The 24,835-nt window shown below is 42.7% G+C and overlaps 1 protein-coding gene across 1 annotated transcript in view; it reads right to left on the minus strand.

Annotated features, from left to right (window-relative positions):
* LOC130868631 (carcinoembryonic antigen-related cell adhesion molecule 5-like) overlaps positions 1 to 15,314 on the minus strand; it is an 87,828-nt gene extending 72,514 nt beyond the window's left edge. The window contains exons 1-3 of the mRNA XM_057760785.1: positions 15,296 to 15,314; positions 10,924 to 11,283; positions 9,708 to 9,923 (exon numbers count right to left, since the gene is read on the minus strand). Coding sequence (XP_057616768.1) covers positions 9,708 to 9,923; positions 10,924 to 11,283; positions 15,296 to 15,314 — 595 coding nt within the window. The remainder of the gene's footprint in view (positions 1 to 9,707; positions 9,924 to 10,923; positions 11,284 to 15,295) is intronic.
* Positions 15,315 to 24,835: the final 9,521 nt, after the last annotated feature.

Here is a 24,835-nt window from a genome sequence, read left to right on the forward strand (position 1 = left end):
AAACATTACTAAAACTCAAGGCAGTCATCAAACCACACACACTAATAGTAGGAGATTACAGCACTCCTCTCTCACCAATGGATAGGTCAATCAGACAGAAACCTAACAGAGAAATAAGAAAATTAATGGAGGTAATGAATCAAATGGACTTAACAGACATCTATAGGACATTCCACTCAAATAGGAAAGAATATACCTTCTTCTCTGCAGTGCATGGAACCTTCTCGAAAATTGACCACATACTCGGTAACAAAGCAAACTTACACAGTTACAAAAAAATATCAGTAACCACCTGTGTCTTATCAGATCACCATGGATTAAAGTTAGAATTCAACAACAATGCTATCTCCAGAAAGCCTATGAACTCATGGAAACTGGACAGTCAACTACTGAACCACAACTGGATAAAGGAAGAAATAAAGAAATTAAAGTCTTTCTTGAATTCAATAAAAACAAAGACTCAACATACTCAAACCTATGGGATACTATGAAAGCAGTGCTAAGAGGAAATTTCATAGCGCTAAGTGCCCAATTAAAGGAAACGGAGAAAGCACACCTTGGAGACTTAACAGTCCACCTGAAAGCTCTAAAAAGAAAAGAAGCAGACTCACCTAGGAGGAGTAGAAGACTGGAAATAATCAAACTGAGGGCTGAAATCAACAAACTAGAAACACAGAAAACAATCCAAAGAATCATGAAACAAAAAGATGGTTCTTGGAGAAATCAATAAGATTGATAAACCCGTATCCAAACTAATCAAACAGCGGAGAGAGTATACGCAAATTAACAAGATCAGAAACGAAAAGGGAAACATAACCACAGACACAGAGCAAATTCAGAGAATCATTAGATCTAACTACAAAAGTCTGTATGCCACAAAATTGGAAAATGTAAAAGAAATGGACACTTTTTTAGATAAGTACCATATACCAAAGTTAAACCAGGACCAGGTGAACAATCTCAATAGACCTGTTAGTCGCGAAGAATTAGAAGTTGTTATAAATAACCTACCTACCAAAAAAAGCCCAGGTCCAGAAGGCTTCAATGCAGAATTCTACCAGAACTTCCAAGAAGACCTAATACCTATACTCCTTAAGGTATTTCACAATATAGAAACAGAGAATTCATTGCCAAATTCCTTTTATGAAGCTGCAGTTACTCTGATACCAAAACCACACAAAGATACAACCAAGAAAGAGAACTACAGGCCAATCTCACTCATGAACATGGACGCAAAGATATTCAATAAAATACTGGCAAACAGAATCCAAGAACACATTAGAAAAATTTTCCATTATGATCAAGTAGGCTTCATCCCAGAGATGCAGGGCTGGTTCAACATACGAAAATCTATCAATGTAATCCATCATATAAATAAACTGAAAGAAAAAAACCATATGATCATTTCATTAGATGCTGAAAAAGCATTTGACAAAATTCAACATCCCTTTATGATAAAGGTCTTAGAGATTTGGGATACAAGGGTCATACCTAAGTATAATAAAAGCTATTTATAGCAAGCCGACAGCTAACATCAAATTAAATGGAGAGGAACTCAAAGCTATTCCACTAAAATCAGGAACACGACAAGGCTGTCCACTCTCTCCATACCTCTTTAATATAGTGCTTGAAATTCTAGCAATAGCAATAAGACAACATAAGGGGATCAAAGTGATTCAAATTAGAAAGGAAGAAGTTAAACTTTCATTATTTGCAGACGATATGATAGTGTACATAAGTGACCCCAAAAACTCAAGCAAAGAACTCCTACAGCTGATAAACACCTTTAGTAGTGTGGCAGGATACAAGATCAATTCAAAAAAATCAGTTGCCCTCCTATACACAAAGGATAAGGAAGCAAAGAGGGAAATCAGAGAAGCATCACCCTTCACGATAGCCACAAATAGCATAAAATATCTTGGGGTAACCCTAACCAAGGAATTGAAGGATCTATTTGACAATAACTTTAAGTCTTTGAAGAAAGAAATTGAGGAGGATACCAGAAAATGGAAGGATCTCCCTTGCTCTTGGATTGGGAGGATCAACATAGTAAAAATGGCAATTCTACCAAGGGCAATTTATAGATTCAATGCAATCCCCATTAAAATTCCATCAAAATTCTTCACAGAACTTGAGAGGACAATAATCAACTTTATATGGAAAAACAAAAACCCCAAGATAGCCAAAACAATCTTATATAATAAAGGATCGTCTGGAGGCATTACCATCCCTGACCTCAAACTCTATTACAGAGCTTCAGTATTGAAAACAGCTTGGTATTGGCATAAAAACAGAGAAGTCGATCAATGGAACTGAGTAGAAGACCCTGATTTTAACCCACAAACATATTAACACCTGATTTTTGATCAAGGAGCTAAAAGTATTCAATGGAAAAAAGAGAGCATCTTCAACAAATGGTGCTGGCAGAACTGGTTGTCAACGTGTAGAAGAATGAAAATAGATCCATATCTATCGCCATGCACAAAACTCAACTCCAAATGGATTAAAGACCTCAATATCAGTCTGAACACACTGAACCTGATAGAAGAAAATGGGGGAAGTACTCTACAACATATGGGTACAGGAAATCACTTCCTACGTTTATCCCCAGCAGCACAGACATTAAGGACAACATTGAATAAATGGGACCTCCTGAAACTGAGTAGCTTCTGTAAAGCAAAGGACACTGTCACTAAGACAAAAAGGGAACCCACTGACTGGGAGAAGATCTTCACCAACCCTGCCACTGACAAAGGTCTGATCTCCAAAATATATAAAGAACTCAAGAAACTATAATTTAAAAAGCTAATTAACCCAATTAAAAAATGGGGCACTGAACTGAACAGAGAATTCTCAACAAAAGAATTTCAAGTGACCAAAAGACAGTTAAGGTCATGCTCAACCTCCTTAGCGATAAGGGAAATGCAAATTAAAACAACATTGAGATACCATCTTACACCTGTCAGAATGGCTAAAATCAAAAACACCAATGATAACCTTTGCTGGAGAGGGTGTGGAGAAAGGGGCACACTCATCCATTGCTGGTGGGAATGCAAACTAGTGCAACCACTTTGGAAATCAGTGTGGCAATTTTTCAGGAAATTTGGGATCAACCTACCCCAAGATCCAGTAATACCACTCTTGGGAATTTACCCAAGAGATGACCTATCATATGACAAAAGTATCTGTTCAACTACGTTCATAGCAGCATTGTTTGTAATAGCCAGAACCTGGAAACAGCCTAGATGCCCTCCAATGGAGGAATGGATGAAGAAAGTGTGGAATATATACATATTAGAGTACTACTCAGCGGTAAAAAACAATGACTTCTCGAATTTTTCATGCAAATGGACGGAAATAGAATATACTATCCTGAGTGAGGTATCCCAGACCCAAAGAGAGGAACATGGGATGTACTCACTGATAATCGGTTTCTAGCCATAAATAAAGGATATTGAGCATATAATTTGTGATCCTAGAGAAGCTAAATAAGAAAGTGAACCCAAAGGAAATCGTATAGTCATCCGCCTGGCTATGGGAAGTAGACAAGATTGCCGGGCAAAAACTGGGAACTAGCGGGTGAGATGCCTTGGGGCTAAGAGGAAATGGGATGAGAAACGTGAGAAGGGGAGGATGGGAGGAGCTTGAGGGATTGGGATGGTTAGGATATAGGAAGGATGGATATGGGAGCAGCGAAGTATATATCCTAACTAAGGGAGCCATCTTAGGGTTGGCAAGAGACTTGACTCTAGAGGGGCTTGCAGGTGTCCAGGGAGATGTCCCCAGCTGGTACCTTGGGCAACTGAGGAGAGGGAACCTGAAATGACCCTATCCTATACTGATGAATATCTTACATATCACCTTAGAACCTTCATCTGGCGATGGATCGAGATAGAGACAGAGACCCAATTTGGAGCAACTGTCTGAGCTCTTAAGGTCCAAATGAGGAGCAGAAGGAGGGAGAACATGAGCAAGGAAGTCAGGACCACGAGGGGTGCACCCACCCACTGTGACAGTGGAACTGATTTATTGGGAGCCCACCAAGGCCAGCTGGACTGGGACTGAATAAGCATGGGTTGAAACTGGACTCTCTGAACATGGCGGACAATGAAGGCTGATGAGAAGCCAAGGACAATGGCACTAGGTTTCGATTCTAATACATGAACTGGCTTTGTGGGAGCTTAGCCTGTTTGGATGCTCACCTTCCTGGACCTAGATAGAAGTGGGAGGACATTGGTCTTCCCGCAGGGCAGAGAATTTGGACTGCTCTTTAGTATCGAGAGGGAGGGGGAATGGAGTGGGGGGAGGAGAAGAGGAGTGGGGATAGGGAAAGGGAAGTGGGGGAAGGGGCAATATGTGGGAGGAGGGGAGGGAAATGGGGAACGGGGACAGGTGGAAATTTTAATTAAAAAACAATAAAAATAATTTAAAAAAATAAAATATAATAGAAAATAAAAAAAGTATTGTGAAAAAAAGAAAATAATAACTTTGTGTGAAAAAAAAAAGAAAACATTATTTTGAGTGAGGTAACCCAGACAGAGAAAAATAATTATCACATGCACTCACTCATGGTACTTTTTAAACCTAGAGCAAAGAAAACCATTCTACAAACCACAGTCCCAGAGAATTTAGACAACAATGTGGACACTAAGAGAGACTTACATAGATCTAATCTACATGGGAAATAGAAAAAGACAAGATCTCCTGAGTAAATTGGGAACATGAAGATCTTGGGTGAGGGTTGCAGGGGGTACGGAGAGACAGTGGGGGAGCAGAGAAAAATGTAGAGCTCAGTAAAAATCAATAAAAATGATAAAATTTAAAAAGCTTTTTTCTTTTTCACTTCTACTGTCATTCCCTTTCACATTAATAACAAATGCAACAGTGAGCAGTGGTGTCAATCCATGCCTTTAATCCAAGCATTCAGGAGGCAGAGGCAGGTGGATCTTTATGAGTTTGAGGCCAGCTTCTTCAGTAGAGTGATGCCCAGGACAGCCAAAGCTGTTGTAGATGACTGCCCAGACTCCCAAAACCATCACTCAGAAACTATATTGTTTAAATCACTGCTTGGCCAATCACTTAAGAATATTGCTAGCTAGCTGTTACATCTAGAATTAACCAATTCTTATTATTTTATATTGTACTATGTGGCTTGTGGCCTACAGGCAAGGTTCCAACTGGCAACTTGCATCTTTTCACTCTGGTGGCTATGTGGTGTCTCTCTGACTCTGCCTACTTTCTCTCTATATCTTTTCCAGCCTGGCTGTATTCTCTTAAGCCATTGGCCCCAAACAGCTTCTTTCTTAACCAATAAAATCAATGGATATATAGAAGGCCATACCACATCACAAGGCTGCACAGAGAAACTGTGTCTTTAAAAACTAAAAGAAAAAAGAACTAATAGAATATTCTCACCTTCAGTTGTGTGTGCAACATTGATTGTATAATAAGTTCAGCAGTATGCAGAGGGTACCAGAAGGTCAGGAAAAGAATTTCCAATCAAATGGACATTAGAAATAAGCTGGTGTAGCTATTCTAATAGCTACAAAATAGACTTCAAACTAAAATTAATCAAAAGAGATGAATCAGCACATTTTATAAGAGTCCATGAAGAAAACATCCATTAAGATGAAGTCTCAATTCTAAACATCTATGTCCCAAATACAAGGGTATGCACATTTGAAAAGAAACATTACTAAAGCTTAAATCACGCATCAAACTCCACAGGACTGGAATGGTGGGGCATTTTGGGAGTGACTTGGAAGTGTACTACAGCTGAATCTCTCTGGAATCTACAAGAGTGACCCTAAGAATCCTAGTAGTGAGGCATAGGAAACCTGAACCAGCCATCTTCGACAACGAGCAGTAGGACTGGGGCAACAATCTAGTCACGAAATAGTTGACCTACAATCTATTCTTCCTGAAACATGTACTAAGGTAATGGTGGCACAGATTTTGTCATATTGGTCTGCAAATAGCTGGTCCAAATTAAAGTTTATGCTTTGAGAGGAAGTCCTGACTTGATACCGCCTGGGATGGCCAGGAATCAGAGGCTCAACAGAAAAGAAATTCAGGGTAGAATCAAACATGACTGGAAAAACATTTCAATAAAATGATTACTAATGAAATTGTTTTATACTACTAGATCGTGTTCAACCTAAAATTCACCAGCAACATATGGGAACAAATGCGTAGACTTACTGCCAAACGCTTGGCAGTGCCTGGGGAATCCCATAGAATAGAGGAAGGAAAAACTGAAGGAACCAGATGAGTCAAGGACACCATGAACACATGGAACATAAAAACAATTAAGCAAGGCTTATAAAGAATCACAGAGACCGAGGTGATAATCTTTGACCCTACATGGATTTGAGCTAGTACCTTAGCATGTAAGTTATGGTAATGTAGATGGTTATTCTTCTGGAACTCTTAAAGGTAGAATAGGGGGACATCATTGACTCCTTTGCTTGCCTTTGGATCCTTTTCTTCCTACAGAATTGCCATTCTCAGCTCTGATATGAGGGATGGTGGCAAGTTTAATATGACTTGCTATGCCATGTTCTGTGGATACCCCTGGAAGCCTGCTCATTATTATTTTTTTTATTATTAATTAATTTATTTAATTATTAAAGATTTCTGCCTCTTCTCCGCCACCACCTCCCATTCCCTCCCCCAATCAAGTCTTCCTCCCTCCTCAGCCCAAAGAGCAAGCAGGTTTCTCTGCCCTGTGGGAGGTCCAAGGACCACCCACCTCCATCCAGGTCTATTAAGGTGAGCATCCAAACTACCTGGGCTCCCACAAAGCCATTACGTGCAATAGGATCAAGAACCCATTGCCATTGTTCTTCAGTTCTCCGTAGTCCTCATTGTCCATTATGTTCAGCGAGACCGGTTTTGTCCCATGCTTTTTCAGACCCCGGCCAGCTGGCCTTGGTGAGTTCCCGATAGAACATCCCCTTTGCCTCAGTGTGTGGGTGCACCCCTTGCGGTCCTGAGTTCCTTGCTCGTGCTCACTCTCCTGCTCCTCCTTTGGATCGTGAGACTTCAGTCCAGTGCTCCAATGTTGGTCTCTGTCTCTGTCTTCTTTCATCGCCTGATGAAGGTTAATATTCAGGAGGATGCTTATATGTTTTTCTTTGGGTTCGCCTTCTTATTTAGCTTCTCTAGAATCACGAATTATAGTCTCAATGTCCTTTATTTATGGCTAGAAACCAAATATGAGTGAGTACATCCCATGTTCCTCTTTTTGGGTCTGGCTTACCTCACTCAGGATAGTGTTTTCTATTTCCGTCCATTTGTATGCAAAATTCAAGAAGTCATTGTTTTTTACTGCTGAGTAGTACTCTAATATGTATAAATTCCATACTTTCTTCATCCATTCTTCCATTGAAGGACATCTAGGTTGTTTCCAGGTTCTGGCTATTACAAACAATGCTGCTATGAACATAGTTGAGCATATACATTTGTTGTATGTTTGGGCATCTCTTGGGTATATTCCCAATAGTGGTATTGCTGGGTCGAGAGGTAGGTTGATCCCGACTTTCCTGAGAAACCGCCACACTGCTTTCCAAAGTGGTTGCACAAGTTTTCATTCCCACCAGCAATGGATGAGAGTGCCCCTATCTCCACAACCTCTCCAGCAGAGGCTATCATTGGTGTTTTTGATTTTAGCCATTCTGACCGGTGTAAGATGGTATCTTAATGTTGTCTTGATTTGCATTTCCCTGATTGCTAAGGAAGTTGAGCACGATCTTAAGTGTCTTTTGGCCATTTGAACTTCTTCTGTTGAAAAGTCTCTGTTCAGCTCAGTGCCCCATTTTATAATTGGATTGATTAACCTTTTACGGTCTAATTTCTTGAGTTCTTTATATATTTTGGATATCAGACCTTTGTCAGTTGCGGGGTTGGTGAGGATCTTCTCCCAGTCAGTGGGTTGCCTTTCTGTCTTAGTGACAGTGTCCTTTGCTTTACAGAAGCTTCTCAGTCTCAGGAGGTCCCATTTATTCAATGATGTCGTTAGTGTTTGTGCTGCTGGGGTCATACGTAGGAAGTGATCTCCTGTGCCCATGTGTTGTAGAGTACTTCCCACTTTCTCTTCTATCAGGTTCAGTGTGTTTGGACTGATATTGAGGTCTTTAATCCATTTGGAGTTGAGTTTTGTGCATGGTGATAGATATGGATCTATTTTCATTCTTCTACAGATTGACATCCAGTTTTGCCAGCACAATTTGTTGAAGATGCTCTCTTTTTTCCATTGTATACTTTTAGCTCCTTTATCGAAAATCAGGTGTTCGTAGGTTTGTGGGCTAAAGTCAGGGTCTTCTATTCTATTCCATTGGTCGACTTCTCTGTTTTTATGCCAATACCAAGCTGTGTTCAGTACTGTAGCTCTGTAATAGAGTTTGCGGTCAGGGATGGTAATGCCTCCAGACGATCCTTTATTATATAAGATTGTTTTGGCTATCTTGGGGTTTTTGTTTTTCCATATAAAGTTGATTAATGTCCTCTCAAGTTCTGTGAAGAATTTTGATGGGATTTTAATGGGGATTGCATTGAATCTATAAATTGCCCTTGGTAGAATTGCCATTTTTACTATGTTGATCCTCCCAATCCAAGAGCAAGGGAGATCCTTCCATTTTCTGGTATCCTCCTCAATTTCTTTCTTCAAAGACTTAAAGTTATTGTCAAATAGATCCTTCACTTCCTTGGTTAGGGTTACCCCAAGATATTTTATGCTATTTGTGGCTATCGTGAAGGGTGATGCTTCTCTGATTTCCCTCTTTGCTTCCTTATCCTTTGTGTATAGGAGGGCAACTAATTTTTTTGAATTGATATTGTATCCTGCCACGCTACTAAAGGTGTTTATCAGGTGTTCTGTGGATACCCCTGGAAGCCTGCTCATTATTTAAAGGCAAAGATGAGTGGATCTGAGGTAGAGGTGAAATGAGGTCTAGGGAGAGGTGGGGAGAGGAGAACTGTGCTGGTGATGTAATATGAGAAAATGTAAAAGGAAAGAAATACACATCAACAAGAAAGAAGGCTTAGGTGCAAGGTCCCACTGTGAATGCCACTTTCAGGGTGAAAAGCGTGTGATCTGCCCTTAGGTGAAGGATGCTACATCTGTGCATCTAGAAACCAGCGATGTCCACAGTAAATCATGGACAGTGCATTCTCCTGTCTTCACGTTTCTCACTTCACATGGATAATGGTGTGTAGGCAGCACTGGATTTAGGTGAGTTAAAGAGAAAATGTATGTGAGCATACAAGAGGGTGTTTTTCTCAATGAAAACAATGCACCATTTTTCTAAGCAGACTCCAAGCATCCAAAGTTTGAGGGCTCCTGAAATTAGTTCCTATGAGTTCTGAGGGATTAACAATATATTTGACCCATAACAAAAGTTCTTAAAGCCTTTGGATTTTTGTTTATCATATTGGTGTCTTTATTTTCCTTTTAAGACAACATCACTTTTATTCCTGGTCTTTCCTTGTACACACGTGTATCCCAGTATTACAGGTATGAGTCACCATACTGGCTGTATCTGAGTAGTAACTAATCATTTTCAACACATAGTGTGTCTCCATTTTGTACCCCATTGATAAAGAAATATCTATACTCTGGTGTGGGATGAGAGCAGCGGTCACTCACTTATGATGGCCCCAGGAAACTGGGTGACTGGTCTTTGAACTGACTTGGTTGGAAACCTCACACCGATACTCTCCAGCATCCTCACTCCTGACAGGATCTATTTTGAGTCCACACTTTGTAGGAGACAGAGTCATCCTCTCTGTGAGCTGAAGGTTCTTCTCATTGTAGATCCAACGGATGGAGACATCAGTGTCAGGTGAAATGCAGGTGAAGATCACAGATGTACCTCCTGAGACTGTGGTGTCAGTGATTTGCACAAAGGGCTGTGTCACATTCTCTGTGAAGAAACAGAGGAGAATACCAAATGACAGTAGTCCACACAGTAAACCAGACCCTCTTCAGTTCACATTTTCTAAAACATCCAGCAGGTAGAATTTGGAGCTGTGACTATAGACATAACTTGTGGTTTGGATTTGCCATTCAGGGACTGTTTTGCCAAGATTCAGGCACTGTTTCCTGTGTCTTAGTTTCCCTGTATTAGAACACATAGTGCCTGGTCATTGCTGTGTTCATGAGATGAACTTAGTTATGAGCAATGGTCTGAACTTGGGGTGGGGTAGCTGCTCAGATTAGCAGCATCTGTTACTGTTTACTTGTGGAAGAGAATTCCCTAGGTTGGACCCCTCAGGGTGAGGGATCTGGAGCAGCTGCCTCCTCAGTTTCTTCCCTTTGTGCCTTGACCTCCCTGTGAAGTCTCATCAGCCCATCAGAGCAACAGGCTAATGGCCCAGACACCTGCCCACTGAGCCTCAGAATGAGTTGCTCAGGTGACCTACCCAACTGCATCTCTCATGGCAGTAAATAGCTTATTCTACACTCTATGGGACAGTCAGTAAAGCCTTGTTCCTTGTTGGTTGTAACAGGAAATCTAACCAAAACAGTGACATAAACTTTCCACTGTCACCTACTGTCCAGCCAGAGACAAAGTTTTGGAGTCCAGGCTGACAGCCTCTGTGAGGACCCCATGGTCGAACTATTCAGGAACTGCCTGACCCCCTCTTTCTGAGGACATGTGCATGGTGAGAGCTTCAGTTGACATCCTGGGGCTAGTTTTACACAATACAGTTCTTCTTTTCTGTATGGAAAGGCAAGTGTGGGGTTCTGATCTATTACAGTTTGTCTACCCTGTGTGTGTCCTGCAGTAGAGACCCAAACCCCAGTGGGTAGGGGACACAATGCAATGCAGGAGAGTGCAGTAACAGCCCAATCCTGACAGGTTAGTGTATGAAGTGGGATCAGACACTTTAAGCTTTTGCAGACCATAGAGAGTCACTTACTCTTTATAAAAAATTCCCCGTATAGTCTTTCAATTTTGAAATCTTTGTCCAAAACTATTAGTGTGTAGATTCCTGCATCTTTCTTAGTGAGATCCCGGAGTATCAGAGATCCATTACTGTATAAGGTTTTTCTGATTCTGTGTTCAGGCCCCCAGGAGATGGAATTTGTGGCTCTGTTGTATTTTACAATAGTAAGGGTTGGAGCTCTATATGTTGCTCTGTGCCAAGAAAAGGCTTTCAGATCTTCTGGAAGATTATAAACTTGGAGAACTATGTCTTCCCCTTCAGCTGCATCGCGAGGCACCGGTTGGATCATGAGTCGGGAAGAAGCGAAAGGGTTGCAGGACTGAGAATGGGGACCTGGGAGGGAAAAGAGAAAAAAAGCCATCACATGGGGATCACTGTGCTTCGTGAAAAGATGGTGACCTCCATCCTGAGCAGATGGATTCATCACTTACCCTAGGGTTCAGGTATGTGTGTTTCTCTTCCTCTTAAAGAAGGGCTGATACATGAAGTCCTTCTTTCCAACAGTGTCCCTGAATGTGTCATGCCCTCTTTGTGGAACAGTCTCTTTGGGTGTCTACATGGCTACTCCCTCACTGCCCTTAGTCAGATACTGTACAGACTCATGAACACTGACATTTAAGATGATGCCTCCCCTGAACTCAATAGGCCTGGAACTTTCACTTTCCAGGTGTTTTCTTCTGTTTTTTTTAAGGATCACTCAACCCCTGACTTCAACTTATAGAAACAATTCCTGTTGTGCCATACAGCTCTTAGGTCTGGGCCTATATGGGGGCTTGGAGCAGTCTGATCTTCAAAGCAAGCTTCATTCATTAAAGGCTTGGCCACTAGGCTGATTGTTTTTATACCAAGTTCACACCAGCTACAGTCATTTTTCGAGAAAAGAACTCAGTTGAAAATGCCACCACCAAATTGGCCTTTGGGCATAACTTTAGTACAGTTTTTAAACTGGGGCTGATGTAAGAATTTAGACTAATGCGTCAGTTTAAGCCCTGGGCTGGGACTCCTGGGTGACATAAGAGAGCTGATTGAGCAAGCCAGAAGAGCAAGCCAATAGACAGCCCTCCACCATGGTCTCTGTACCAGGTCCTCGATTTTAGTTATGACAATCTCAGTTGTAAGCTAATAAATACCACAGTTTGACATGGGATTCTAACATCATTGTTCCCTATCAGTTTTGAAAGAATTAAGAGAAGAACAATAGAAAAATATTCTCCTGGGTGACTTCACTCCAGTGTTGATAGATGAGAGTATTCAGTGCTCCCTAGTTAAGAGCTCCAAGGAGTGGGATGACTCTGACATCTTAGGCTGAGTTACTTTCCATCAAGGTCTTCCGTGATGCAGGTGGAGTCAGATCTATGGCCATTTGGCTCTACCAGGGTGTTCTTCACTAAGTGATCAAACCTCAACGTGGGGACCCAGAAGAGATGCTAGGCCAGCCATGGCAGTCATGTGTGTCTAAGCCCCAGCTAATCACCGAACAATTACAGGGAATCACTTACTGTCCACCTGGAGTTGCACTTGTGTGTATTCACTTCCTGCATCTGTTCTCAGGATTCGTAGCGTGTACAATCCAGAGTCTTTCTCAGTGGTACGATGAAGCAGCAGAGATCCATCACTGTGCAATGTCTCTCTGCCACTGTATGCAGGTCCCCACACAGTTGCTTTCATACCTTGTATTAACCGGGTGGCCACAATATTCTTGAAGTTAGACCTTCCCTTGAACCAGACAAAGCCTAAAATATTCTCTGGTGGATTGTGAACGAGTAGAAGAACACTTCCCCCTTCAGCAACGCAGGGTGGCACTGATTCAATAGTGGGCTGGTCAGAGGTAGCAAGGCGTCCGCACTTCCAAAGGAAAGCTAGAAGGAAGAGAGAGATCCATCGAAACTGGAAGTTTTGTATTCGACTAAGATATGGCCTTCTGTTCTGAGCAGCTGTATCCCTTGCTCAGCCTAGGTTTCTAGGTGAGTTTCTCTCTTTCCTACCCAGCTGACTGCTCACACTTATAGTGGATTAGTGTTGGGGAAATGCAGTCCCAACCTTTTCCCCTATAGACCATGTGTCTTCACTCTCTGGCTTTGTTGCTGCTCTGTTCCTCTTGGGCCTGTAGCCTACACCTGAATTCTGAATTCATTTTCCAGCTTTTTTTTTTTATCTTCAAGTTCACTCAAACTGGGACATCATCATAAGAAGCACAAGTCGTCTTGGCTTTCTTCTGTTCATTTGTCTGAGTTTGTCAGACAATGAAGCAAATGCCTGTATACGTTGGATCATGTTAGTGATCTACACCAGATTGAATTTTTATTCAGACCATCAAGCTGAGAGCATCAGTCCTCAGAATATTGTGGTCATGAATAAGAACTTGATGGAAGAATGATGTCTCCCCCATTCTTACTGTTCAATATTCGATGAGGATATCTTAATGCTGAGCCTCTCTCCCTACAAACACTGAGGCTCCTCTCATGTCCTTGTGCCACTCAGGAGACTCCACAGTATGTCAGTCCCTCCTCGCACACACTGTCATCTGTGAGAAGAAGCCCTGGCATGTGGTGACCTTTTTCAGAGGAGTACAGAGAGGACCTCCATTGTCTCAGTCATCTGATCTGTCTCTATGAGGAACTTCTGCTCCACCACAGCTCCTAAGTTCTGCTGTCCTTCCCCTTTCTCAGCTGAGCCTCTTCCAGAAAGGAGATCCTCCCAGAGTCTCATGGGCTGAGGGTGGGTCTGTTTTCAAAACACTGCCCTTGTGGTTTCAGTGCTGCCCCCACGTTCCTTTCCCATTCTCTCCTGGTGTTTCTCTCCCCTAGAACAGAGTGAGAGTCAAGGCTACTGACCATCCTGTGAGGAGAGATAATTGGTGCTGACTCAGGAACTGCACTCTGCTGTGTGCTGGTCTAGGCTCTGGCAGCTTGAAAAATGGAAAATCTGCACAGCTGTGTGACAAAGAAACCCAGCTGGGCATCCAATCTGCCTCATTTTCAATGCCCTGGAAACCTGGAATTTGCTCTCAGCAAGAAGGTGACAAAAACTGCCCTTGAGGTACAAAGGGACCAGGTGTGTGATGTATGTGGAAAAATGAATCTACCCTCCCTAGACTGACTATCAGACTAGGTTCTGACCGAGGTCAAAGGCACAGGATGTGTCATTTGTCATGAGTCTCACATCTTGCTGTGTGGGAGGAGATGATTCTGGAGAGAAGTCTGTGAGATCCTTCAACCTGTGGATGATTTTCGACACGATTCTCCCACTTCCTCTGTTTGCTGAACTGTATAATGGGTTTGCCCATGTGATCAATGGTCTTTATGAGAGACCTTGAACCTCTATCTAGTTGATTCCCCTTGGATACCATGGGTTTTCCAAAGGAAACACATGAAGTGGGAAGAAAACATGGTCTCCTGGCAGTGTGGCAGACACATTAAATAGCCCGTAGCTCTGAGAATGTTGAGACAGATATTTTCTGGTCTGTAAAAATGAGTGGAACCAGGTTTCTAGGATAGTTCCCGGTTTAGGCAAATATTTTTCTGGCTGTTCATTGTGTATCCTGATGACATCCCCGGTGTTCAGCATGGGAACTACAGCTCATGTCTGCAAAGCTCTCAGATCAGCGTAGCCTGTAGCCATTTACCTGAAGGAGAAAATTCCCCCAGTTGGACCTAGAGGACAGGCCCTTGTAAGAAGAATCTGTGTCCTGAGTCCCTCTCCTTGGGGACCACAACTTTCATGTGAAATCTCATATGCCCAACAGGACAGTTAGCAAATGGCCTGGACACCTGTTGAGCTATGTTTCCCTACTGACTCTCTGAAGAAGATGGCCAAGGGATGAAACCCAGCCAAGGCTCTCAGGATAATGCACTCTCTAATCCCTCACTTCACAAGTTTTCAACTACCAGGAGGCACTCTTCCCTGCCATCTGAAAGCTAAAATCCTACACTTAGAAAATGCTCCTCATGAACACCTGGAGTTGAGTTGGGACAGAAGTCTTGAGCCAGGGCGTCCTGGTGCTCACATCTCTGAGGATTCTATGTTTTCCTCCACCAGGTACAATGCTAATTCCCTCAAAGTCTTTCTCAAGGAAACAAACCTGTGAGAATCTCTAGACTCTAGACAGAGGCTTTATCTTTGGCTGAGTTATCTACCATACATCCACCTGTGTCAAAGTGAACTTAAATGAAGGATCCTGATCTATTGTCATTATTCTCCACCCTTTGTTTCCCACATTAAATGTTCAAACCCCACCATGGGGACACAATGCACAGGGAAGGAAGGTAAGCAGAGACCACTCTCCTGTATGTGTCCAGTGAAATGAACCTCACCTAGCTCACAGAATTCTCAATGAATCACTTACCTTGCACGTAGAGGTACATGGTTATTGTTGATACAAATTTTCCACCTCTATCATAGGTTCGTAGTGTATAGAATCCTGCATCCTTCTGGGTGACCTTTTCAAGAAGCAGGGATCCATTGTGATATATTATCTCTCTTCCGCTGTGCATAGGACCTGGCCTACTTAAATTTTTGTCCAGTACATACACTGCAATTTGTTGTTTCTTATTTCCCAGCCCTTTGAACCAGGCTACAGCTTTTATTTCCTCTGGCAGATTGTGGACAAGGAAAAGGACGTTATCTCCTTCAGCCACTGGAGTTGGCAATAATTCAATGGTCACATTGGCAGTGGAAGACAGGTGCCAGGAGGTTAAAAGGGAGGCTAGAAGAGAATTGAGAAAAACCACCAATATTAAAGAAGTATGATTATCTCTCTGTTTGGTGAGTAAGTAGGACTGTGCCTACTCTATTTAGTAGACATGAGCCACATGACTTCCGTTGACTCAGAGTATCTCAGTGTTTCATTAACTCTTTTTTTTTTATTCTTTTTTACTTAAAATTTCCAGCTGCTCCCCGTTTCCCATTTCCCTCCCCTTCCTCCCACATATTCCCCCCTCCCCCCGCACCCCTCCCCCTATCCCCACTCCACTTCTCCTCCCCCTAGTCCACTCCCCCTCCCTCTCGATACTGAAGAGCAGTCCAAATTCCCTGCTCTACAGGAAGACCAAGGTCCTCCCACTTCTATCTAGGTCCAGGAAGGTGAGCATCCAAACAGGCTACGCTCCCACAAAGCCAGTTCATGTATTAGGATCGAAACCTAGTGCCATTGTCCTTGGCTTCTCATCAGCCTTCATTGTCCGCCTTGTTCAGAGAGTCCAGTTTCAACCCATGCTTATTCAGTCCCAGTCCAGCTGGCCTTGGAGAGCTCCCAATAGATCAGTTCCACTGTCACAGTGGGTGGGTGCACGCCTCATGGTCCTGATTTCCTTGCTCATGTTCTCCCTCCTTCTGCTCCTCATTTGGACCTTAAGAGCTCAGACGGTTGATGCAAATTGGGTCTCTGTCTCTCTCTCGATCCATCGCCAGATGAAAGTTCCTGTGCCATTCTCCTTGGCCTCTCGTCAGCTCTCATTGTCCACCACATTCAGAGAGTCCGGTTTTATCCCATGTTTTTTTCAGTAGCAGTCCAGCTGGCCTTGGTGAGCTCCCAATAGATCGGCCCCCCTGTCTCAGTGGTTGGGTGCACCCCTCATGGTCCTGACTTCATTAACTCTTTCAGGAATTCTTTGCTCAGGTGTCTTCCTAGTTCCCCTCAGTGTCCATCATCCCTCTTCATGTAGCTTGTATTTTTTCCATTCAAAAATTTACACTTTCTCCTCTCCTTCCATTCCCTTCCCGCTCCCCCACTTAACCCTCCTCCTTCCCCTTCCCTCCTTAAGAAAGGGCAGGGAACTTTGACCTGTGGGAAGTCCAAGCCTCCCCTACATGCCATAGAGTATTTGTTGTGAGGAGCAATACCTCTCTGAACTCCTCCTCTGGAGACTCCACACTTTCTGATTTTTTCTCTGATCCCTTTGTGATTCTAGTCAACCCATTGGATTTGCTGACATCAGGTTTGAGAACCAGGACTTTTTTATTTTTTATTTTTGTTTTATGAGACAGGTTTTATCTGTGTAGCTTTGCCTGTCCTGGATCTTGCTATGTAGACCAGGCTGGCTTTGAACTCACAGAGATCACCTGCTTCTGCCTCCCGAGTGCTGGGATTAAGGGCTGAAGCAGAACTGCCAGTTCAGAGCCAGGGACTTATAAAGGCAATATTATTCCAAATTTTTGGAAGGTTGAGTTCCTGGAAAAGAATCAGACATAAATAAAGGAAAAATGGAAGGAAGGAAAGAGGAAAGTGTCTCCATGAATTTCTCTTCATAGTTCCTCTGTTTGGGACTTATGACAGTACTTATATTTCAGTGTGAAATAAGTGATTTTAGATTTACTAATTTAAATATATGCATTTGTGCAGGCTGGTGTCTTCTTGTGTACATCTGAATATGTGTGTCCCAAATCTGTGTGAGGCCACATATTCCAGGGCGTGTATATGTGAGTTCTAACCAGAGCTCCTATGTGGATGGAAGATAGAGCCTGCAGGAATCTATTCTCTCAGTCTACTGTGTGGGAGCAGAGGATTAGTTTCAGGTTACCATATCTTCACACACTGAAACATTTCACTAGCCCTCCCCTGTTTGATTTCTTTTTGGAGGGCTATACTGTCACAGTTGGGAACAGCTGTCTTCAGAACATTACAGCCAATGAAATTCGCTGTGAATATGAAGTGCTTCAGGCTTTTCTCTCGCCATCATCACCCCGTCTTCTGAGAGTTTCATGCTGCTGAGCCTCTGTCCCTCACTGTACCTTCTGCTCCGCGAGTGCACACAGAAACCTTGAGTCTCCTCTCAACATCTTGGTCTCTTTAGGAGACTCCAGCCTGCTTCTAAGTTTCCCTTCCAACAGAGTCAGAGAGTAGGTACCCTTACCTGTGAGCAGAAGCCCCTGCCAGAGGGTACACCTCTTGCAGAGAAGCACAGAGAACTCCATCAGTCTTCTCACTTGTTGCTCTCCCTCGGAGGAGAAGAATCTCAGCTCCAACACAGATCTCAGGCTGTACTCTTCTTCCTCCTTCTGCTCTGAGATTCTTCTCAGAAAGGAGCACTGTTACAGGATCCAATGGGTTGTGAGTGGTGGGGTTCAAGTCCAAATCAATGCTCAATCCCGTCCACTCTCAGTGTTGCCCTGCATCTCACTCAACTTCCCTTTATGTTTCTTCTCTAAGCAACATATTGAGCAACAATGCTGATAAGCATCCCTATGCCCTCAGAGAACAATGATTCATTCCAGGGCTGACACCTGTTGTGTCCTTGCCTTGGGTCTGTCAGCACCAAAGAGGGAGCTCCATCCTTGTCAGGAGCCGTGTCCCCCCAAAATTTACAGGAAGCACCGCTGCGAGGAGCTTTTGCAGAGGGCTTCACTTTCCAATTGTATTGAGAATAGTCTTATTGAGCAAGCCTATCTCACAGCCTATCCCACACCCAAATTAACTGTTAATAGAGAGTTATCTCTTAGCAGAACCTGCCTCACATTCCAAACTATCTAGGCAACTAGGTGTGTCACCTTGTGACTTCCCGACCAAGGAATCGTGACCTGACCCATTGTAACCTCTTGGTTTACGTGACGTGCGTGGCAAGACCCCGTGCTCCAGCCCCCCAAGCTCCCCATTCAGGGGCTATATAAGCTGTAACCATGACCCTAATAAACGGAGGCTTCGACAAATCTGCCTAGCCTCCTTCCTTCTCATCAGCCTATGTCTTTCAGGTGGTGCCTCTCCGTGACCCTGGAATAACTGGCCAGCCAGGCGGGTTACAAACCCTAGACAGAGTAACCCGTCGAGGCGGCCTACAGTGGCGCCCGAACCAGGGACTCGGAGCACGGTTAACTTCCCGGACGACGACGCGCAGTCCCGGGACGACAAGAAATAGAAGATTCTGCAGCTGTAGAACTCGGACAGATCTGCAGGATAAGGTAGGCGCAGGTTCGCTGTCGTCCCACAAGACATGGGCCATTCGCTTTCAAAGGAAGAGAAATTCATAAAGGCATTTCAACAATCACTCAGGGTGAGAGGAGTAAGAGTAAAAAAAAGAGATTTAGTTGCATTTTTTTTGTTTTATAGATAAAATATGCCTCTGGTTAGTTTTAACAGGCCCAGAAATACACCCTATTCTCCGCGTCTTCCTTAGCCAGCCAAAAAGGACTCCGCAGCCACAGCCCTGTGCTCTGACTGCTCCCGATAGCATGCCTTTGATTCAGAAATTGTTCAATACAAAGCCGCCCTTAAGGCCCAAATAGGAGGTCTCAAACAAGTTCTTGCATTACAGCATGAACTCTCAGACCTCTCCTCTCAGATTCGGGACTTACAATTCACTATGGAAAAAGACAGGATTTTAGACAAACGGGCAAACGGAGCTAGACAAGCGAAAGCTGCTGAGCTCCACCCTGATTCCACAGAAGACCCCCTAGGGCTAGAGAGCCTGTGTCTTAGCCTCCTGCCATGTGGAGCTGAGGCAGCCAGACAGGTTGGCTATAAGGAGGTCTGGACTCAAAAAGTTACAGCTTCAGGACAATAAAAGGAGATAAATGTGCTTCTTTTCCATTCTAAAATTTTGCTTCTTGGTCAAAAATCTTTAGTTTGTAGGCATATAAATTTATATCTAAGATAGATTAATTTCAGTACTGTGGTTCTGTAGAAAAGTTTTGAAATCAAAGACTGTGATACATTCAGAGGATTTTTAAAAATTGTTTAGGATATCCTGAATTTTTATTTCTTTCTTATAAAGTTGAGGATTGTTCTTTCGAGTTCTGTGAAAAATGTTGCTGTAATTTTAATGTGCATTTATAGTAAATCTATATGTGAGTTCTGTGAGGAATGTTGCTATAATTTTTAATGGACATTTACACTGAATCTGTAGACTGCTTTCAGTGAAATTGTCATTTTTGCTATGTTTCTTCTATTTTCCCAAAAAAATAGGAGATCTTTATTTTCTAATGTCTTAAATTTTTTCTTAAAAGAGTTAAAGTTTTTATCATACAAGTTTTTTCATTTGTATGCCCACTCTTGGGTGGGAGTTGTATTGTCTCAGCTTGTGTTCCTTTCCTGCTGCCTGGTGTTGCTTGAGGGTAGACTGCTGAGACTCAGGCCTCTCACTAAATTTATCGAGGGCCAGAGTTATACTCTAACAAGTGATAATGGTTAAAAATAAAAAAACATTTCCGCCTTCACAAGCAAAGGTAACAGGACCCAAAACTTCTGTCCTGCTTGCTTGGAGTTACTCCAAGATATTTTATGGTATTCATGGATATTTAAAAGGATGATGTCTCATTTATCCTAGGTGTAAAAGAGATACACTTGGGTTATTTTCAGATTCTGGCTATGATAAAGTAGTTCTGCTATAAACATAGCTGAGCACATGTTTTTATGGTCAAAAAACTTTTGTATTTAGGCCCAACAGGGGTATTGATAAGTTTTAAGGTAGATAATTGCCTAATTTTAAAAAAATGGCCATAATGAGGGACTCCCAATGCTGGGGAGACTCTCACTCAGGTCTCGGGAGGGCACGGCCCCCCCAATGACTTGCAGGAGACCGCCCTTGCTGCAGTCCCACGAGGCTCATGACCCACGTGGGGGAAGAGTTTGGCCTCTAGTAACCTGGAGAGGAAATTTTTAGAAAAAAGACCACAGCCCTGTGGTCCAGGAGGGTCATAAAAATTCCAAAAATCCAGTGATGGTCGCAGGGGGACAGCTCCCTGCCTCTCGGGACCACTCCCAGGTTCCTAGAGCAGTGTGATGATAATCACAGGAGGAAAATTCCTTGTTTTTTGGGATTGTTTATCAGGATTGCAGTCTGGTTTTGTCTTCAGCTGGTTCCTAGGGCAGGGTCGCTGAACAGGCTAGCCCTAGATTTTTGATTCTTCTTTTTCTGCTGGAGAAGTCTGGATTTATCCAGGTCTTTCAATACTGTGTATGATCCAAAAGTGACTGCCAGTTTACACTTCTAGTGCCAGTATGCACTTCCAGCAAAGAAGTTTTTTCTTTACCCACATTTTCTTAAGCATAAATTGTTAGCAATAATTTTTAATCTTGGTCATATTTACAAGGATAAAATGAAATCTCAGAGTTTTAATTTACATTTCTCTGATGGCTAAAGGATATTATGTTTAAACATTTTTTTAAACTGTCTCTCAGTTTGTCTGTTGAGAGTTTTCAGTTTAGGTCTGTATCAAATATTTTTATTGGATTAAATTTTTTAATAACTAATTTTCTGAGTTCTTCATATATTTTTAAAATGGGTTTATGATAAGTAAGGACTTTTCCCACTCTGTAGTCTTGTTATACAAAAGCTTCTCAGTTCAGGAGATATAATTTATGGTTTTTCCAAATGTTTGTGCCACTGAGGCTATGTTTGAGATGTGGCAAAGTGTACTTCAAAAAAATTTTTCTCTGTGAGGCTCAACAAAATTTTTATATGCTGAGGCCTTTGGCTCATTTAAACTAAAGTTTTGTACATGGAGATGGATATGGATTTATTTTTATTTTTCTACATGGTGGTGTCTAATGAGGCCAACATCATTAGTTAAAATGCTTCCTTTTTCATTTTTCCTATCTGCGGGGCAAACTTGCAACTTAAAAAAAATAGCTTATAAGCTTTTAGATATTCAATGGTTAAAGCTCTAGTTATAATATTCTTATGGGAAACCTTGAGCCGATAGGTAAAATTATTACAAAGAACAGTGTCCAATAGAGAGCTTAAAAAGCTGCCAAGCAGGTACTCAAACAGGTAAAATATAAACCAACAGGTATAGTATATTAATTATAATACAGCTATGGCAAGTGTGTATATTAAATGTAAAACTTGTTCTACAACAGTTTTATAAAAAATGCTGTTTATGGCTAAACCTTCTCAGTTTTGCCAGTTAAGATATTAAACTCTTAATTTAGAACAGTAGCCTGTCTGATACAAAAGGGCAGGATAAAATCTGGGAGATGGTTTAACAGAATATTGACTATGATCAATGATTCTTATACTAAACAATAGATTCATTGATAATTTTAAGATTGATTCCTGGACAATTGCCTTTGCTCAATTCAAAGGCCAAAACAATAATCTTTTCCCAGATGATCATTGCTACGATTCACACAACTGTATTTTGCTAATGTTATAGCTAAAAATCCCTTAAAGGATTTTATGCTAAATTTTACAAATGGCTCTTCCAAAGAAGAACTGCACATATGGCTAATAATTAATAAAAAGAAAATATGGAGTGTACTAAGGCTCCTTGAAAGCAACTTATAACAGTTGCACGCAGCAACTTATAAAAGTTGCACACAGATCCTGATGCAAACGGATCTAGCATGATGACACCAAGCTAACCTTTACTAAGGCAAGGTAAAAAAGGCCCTTGCAATGCATTATGAAAAAACCCGACCTATATATATTTGGGGTCGAGGAGATGTTTATGCTTTTTTCACAGAAAGAAAATATAAAAGCTAAACCTGATGTCGTGGCTGCAGACACCCCACAGAGGACTTCCCGGAGGAGATTGGAGAGGAATGCTTGGTCAGGTCGGTCTTCTCTGCCCCCAAGGAGGAGTGCCTGATAACAGAACCTGCTACGCCACTCTGCAGGATGTCATGATGCCTCCAGAGTCCAGGGAGACCCGGCCTGAGATAATTGCCAGGATGTGCTTCAGATAGCTGACTACAGCTCACCTCACCCAGGAAGCCCACCTGCCCTGAAGCACAAATGTTGAGCTGCCTCTGCTGTCTGCATTCTGTTTGCTTTGCAGCTGAGGTGTAGACTAAACATCTGACTGTTTTAAACTTTGGGACACAAAACTCATTTTAATTAAAATATTAACCCCTCTTTACTTAAGAAGGGGGAAGATTGGGGTTCTGACTGTCGCTCAGAGACTGGAGCTGGTGGTATTTGATAACAACAATGTCTGTCAATGTATGTATTCTTACTGGAATTGACCTAATGATATTTGTAACTGCTTATAGATGTTGGGAAAAGTTTGACACATGCTGTAAAGTGTTTGGGTTTAATGCATATGTTAAAAATTTTAGATTTTGATCCCTTTACACTGCCCTTATTGTTGGCAGGCAGTACTCATAATCTTATTGTGGAGTAGGCATTTAGGAAGGAGGATATACCTTAGGCCAGACTAAACGGTGAATACTGGGTTTGGAAAACGCCCTTTCTTCTGGTCTGGAGGATGGAGCTATTGGTGCCAAAAATTATATCATTATATCTTTTATTTGAGGAGCTCCTCACAGTCTTTTCGTTAACGAAAGATACAGGGGCCCAATGACGGGAGTTAGTGTGGACCCTCGCCTGAACAGCACACCATACAGAGGTTGTAGAAACCGGCTCAACATGGCATGGTGCCAGGCACGAGGATTGCCCTCCACATGGCCTAAGACAGGGTGCCCTGTGGTCAAAGACCTGCTTACTTTAGGTCTTGCTAGATACCTTTTATTTGAGGAGCTCCAGGGACGGGCAACTTATGGCAGGACATCCCCCAACCTAAGACAGGGTCCTGGGAACCCGAGGACGGGTAAGGGGGAAAAAGACCTGGTCCCCACTCGGCGTAAGACTCATAAGGCACCCCTCTGTTCCCAGGAGAGGTAAATTGCTCGACCAATCCGGGAGAAGGGTCCCTCCTTGTCCCAGTCCCTTCTCATTTAGACCTGACACCGGGGTTAGACTCTGACCTGGTGCCCTCCACTTGATAGATGCCTGCTTTTATAAAAGGAAGGGGGATATGTCAGGAGCCGTGTCCCCCCAAAATTTACAGGAAGCACCGCTGCGAGGAGCTTTTGCAGAGGGCTTCACTTTCCAATTGTATTGAGAATAGTCTTATTGAGCAAGCCTATCTCACAGCCTATCCCACACCCAAATTAACTGTTAATAGAGAGTTATCTCTTAGCAGAACCTGCCTCACATTCCAAACTATCTAGGCAACTAGGTGTGTCACCTTGTGACTTCCCGACCAAGGAATCGTGACCTGACCCATTGTAACCTCTTGGTTTACGTGACGTGCGTGGCAAGACCCCGTGCTCCAGCCCCCCAAGCTCCCCATTCAGGGGCTATATAAGCTGTAACCATGACCCTAATAAACGGAGGCTTCGACAAATCTGCCTAGCCTCCTTCCTTCTCATCAGCCTATGTCTTTCAGGTGGTGCCTCTCCGTGACCCTGGAATAACTGGCCAGCCAGGCGGGTTACAAACCCTAGACAGAGTAACCCGTCGAGGCGGCCTACACATCCTGCCTATGTGTCCATGTGATACAGAGACCTAGCTGAGCACCCAGCCTACCCTGTGTTCTCAATGCTCTGGGAAGATGGTATTTACTTAATTACTGCAAGTAGTTAACAGAGATGTCTGTGAGGGCTGGAAAGAGGCAGGCTGAGTGATGACTAGGAATGAAGATCAATCCTTTATCACTAATGTCACCAGTCAAATTAATGATATAGAAGAGCGGCCCAGGAACAGTTGTGTGAGGAGTTTCATGTGCTCAATGTTGGGAATGAGGTGACCTGTGTTTCTTTGAAAGGACTATGGGATCCTTCATTGTATGTTTCAGGACAACATTTTACCATTATGTGTTGGGTTTGCACATGTCCTCTCTGATTTTCCTGGGTCACCTTTGTTCTTTCCTAGATGACACCTTGGTTGTAGTCAAGTCTTCCTCTATGAGAGAGGACTGGAGGGAGGAGAAATTCATGATACCCATGCATAAAGGTGTTCTCAGACAAAGGAAGGATACAGTAAGGTCAGAAAAGGGTCTAGGGAGGGAGTTCAAGGTTAGCAGGGACAGAGATGGAAGTCAGTCTGCTCAGGAAAAAAATTCTCAGCGCGTTGAGAATGTGCCCTGCTAACATCCCCTGAAGATCACTGGAGGAACTGTAGTATCATGTCTAGAGGTAAAGCAAGCAAGGTCAAGAACCAAATAAGAA

This window comes from Chionomys nivalis, chromosome 2 (assembly GCF_950005125.1).
Source record: "Chionomys nivalis chromosome 2, mChiNiv1.1, whole genome shotgun sequence".
NCBI lineage: Eukaryota > Metazoa > Chordata > Mammalia > Rodentia > Cricetidae > Chionomys > Chionomys nivalis.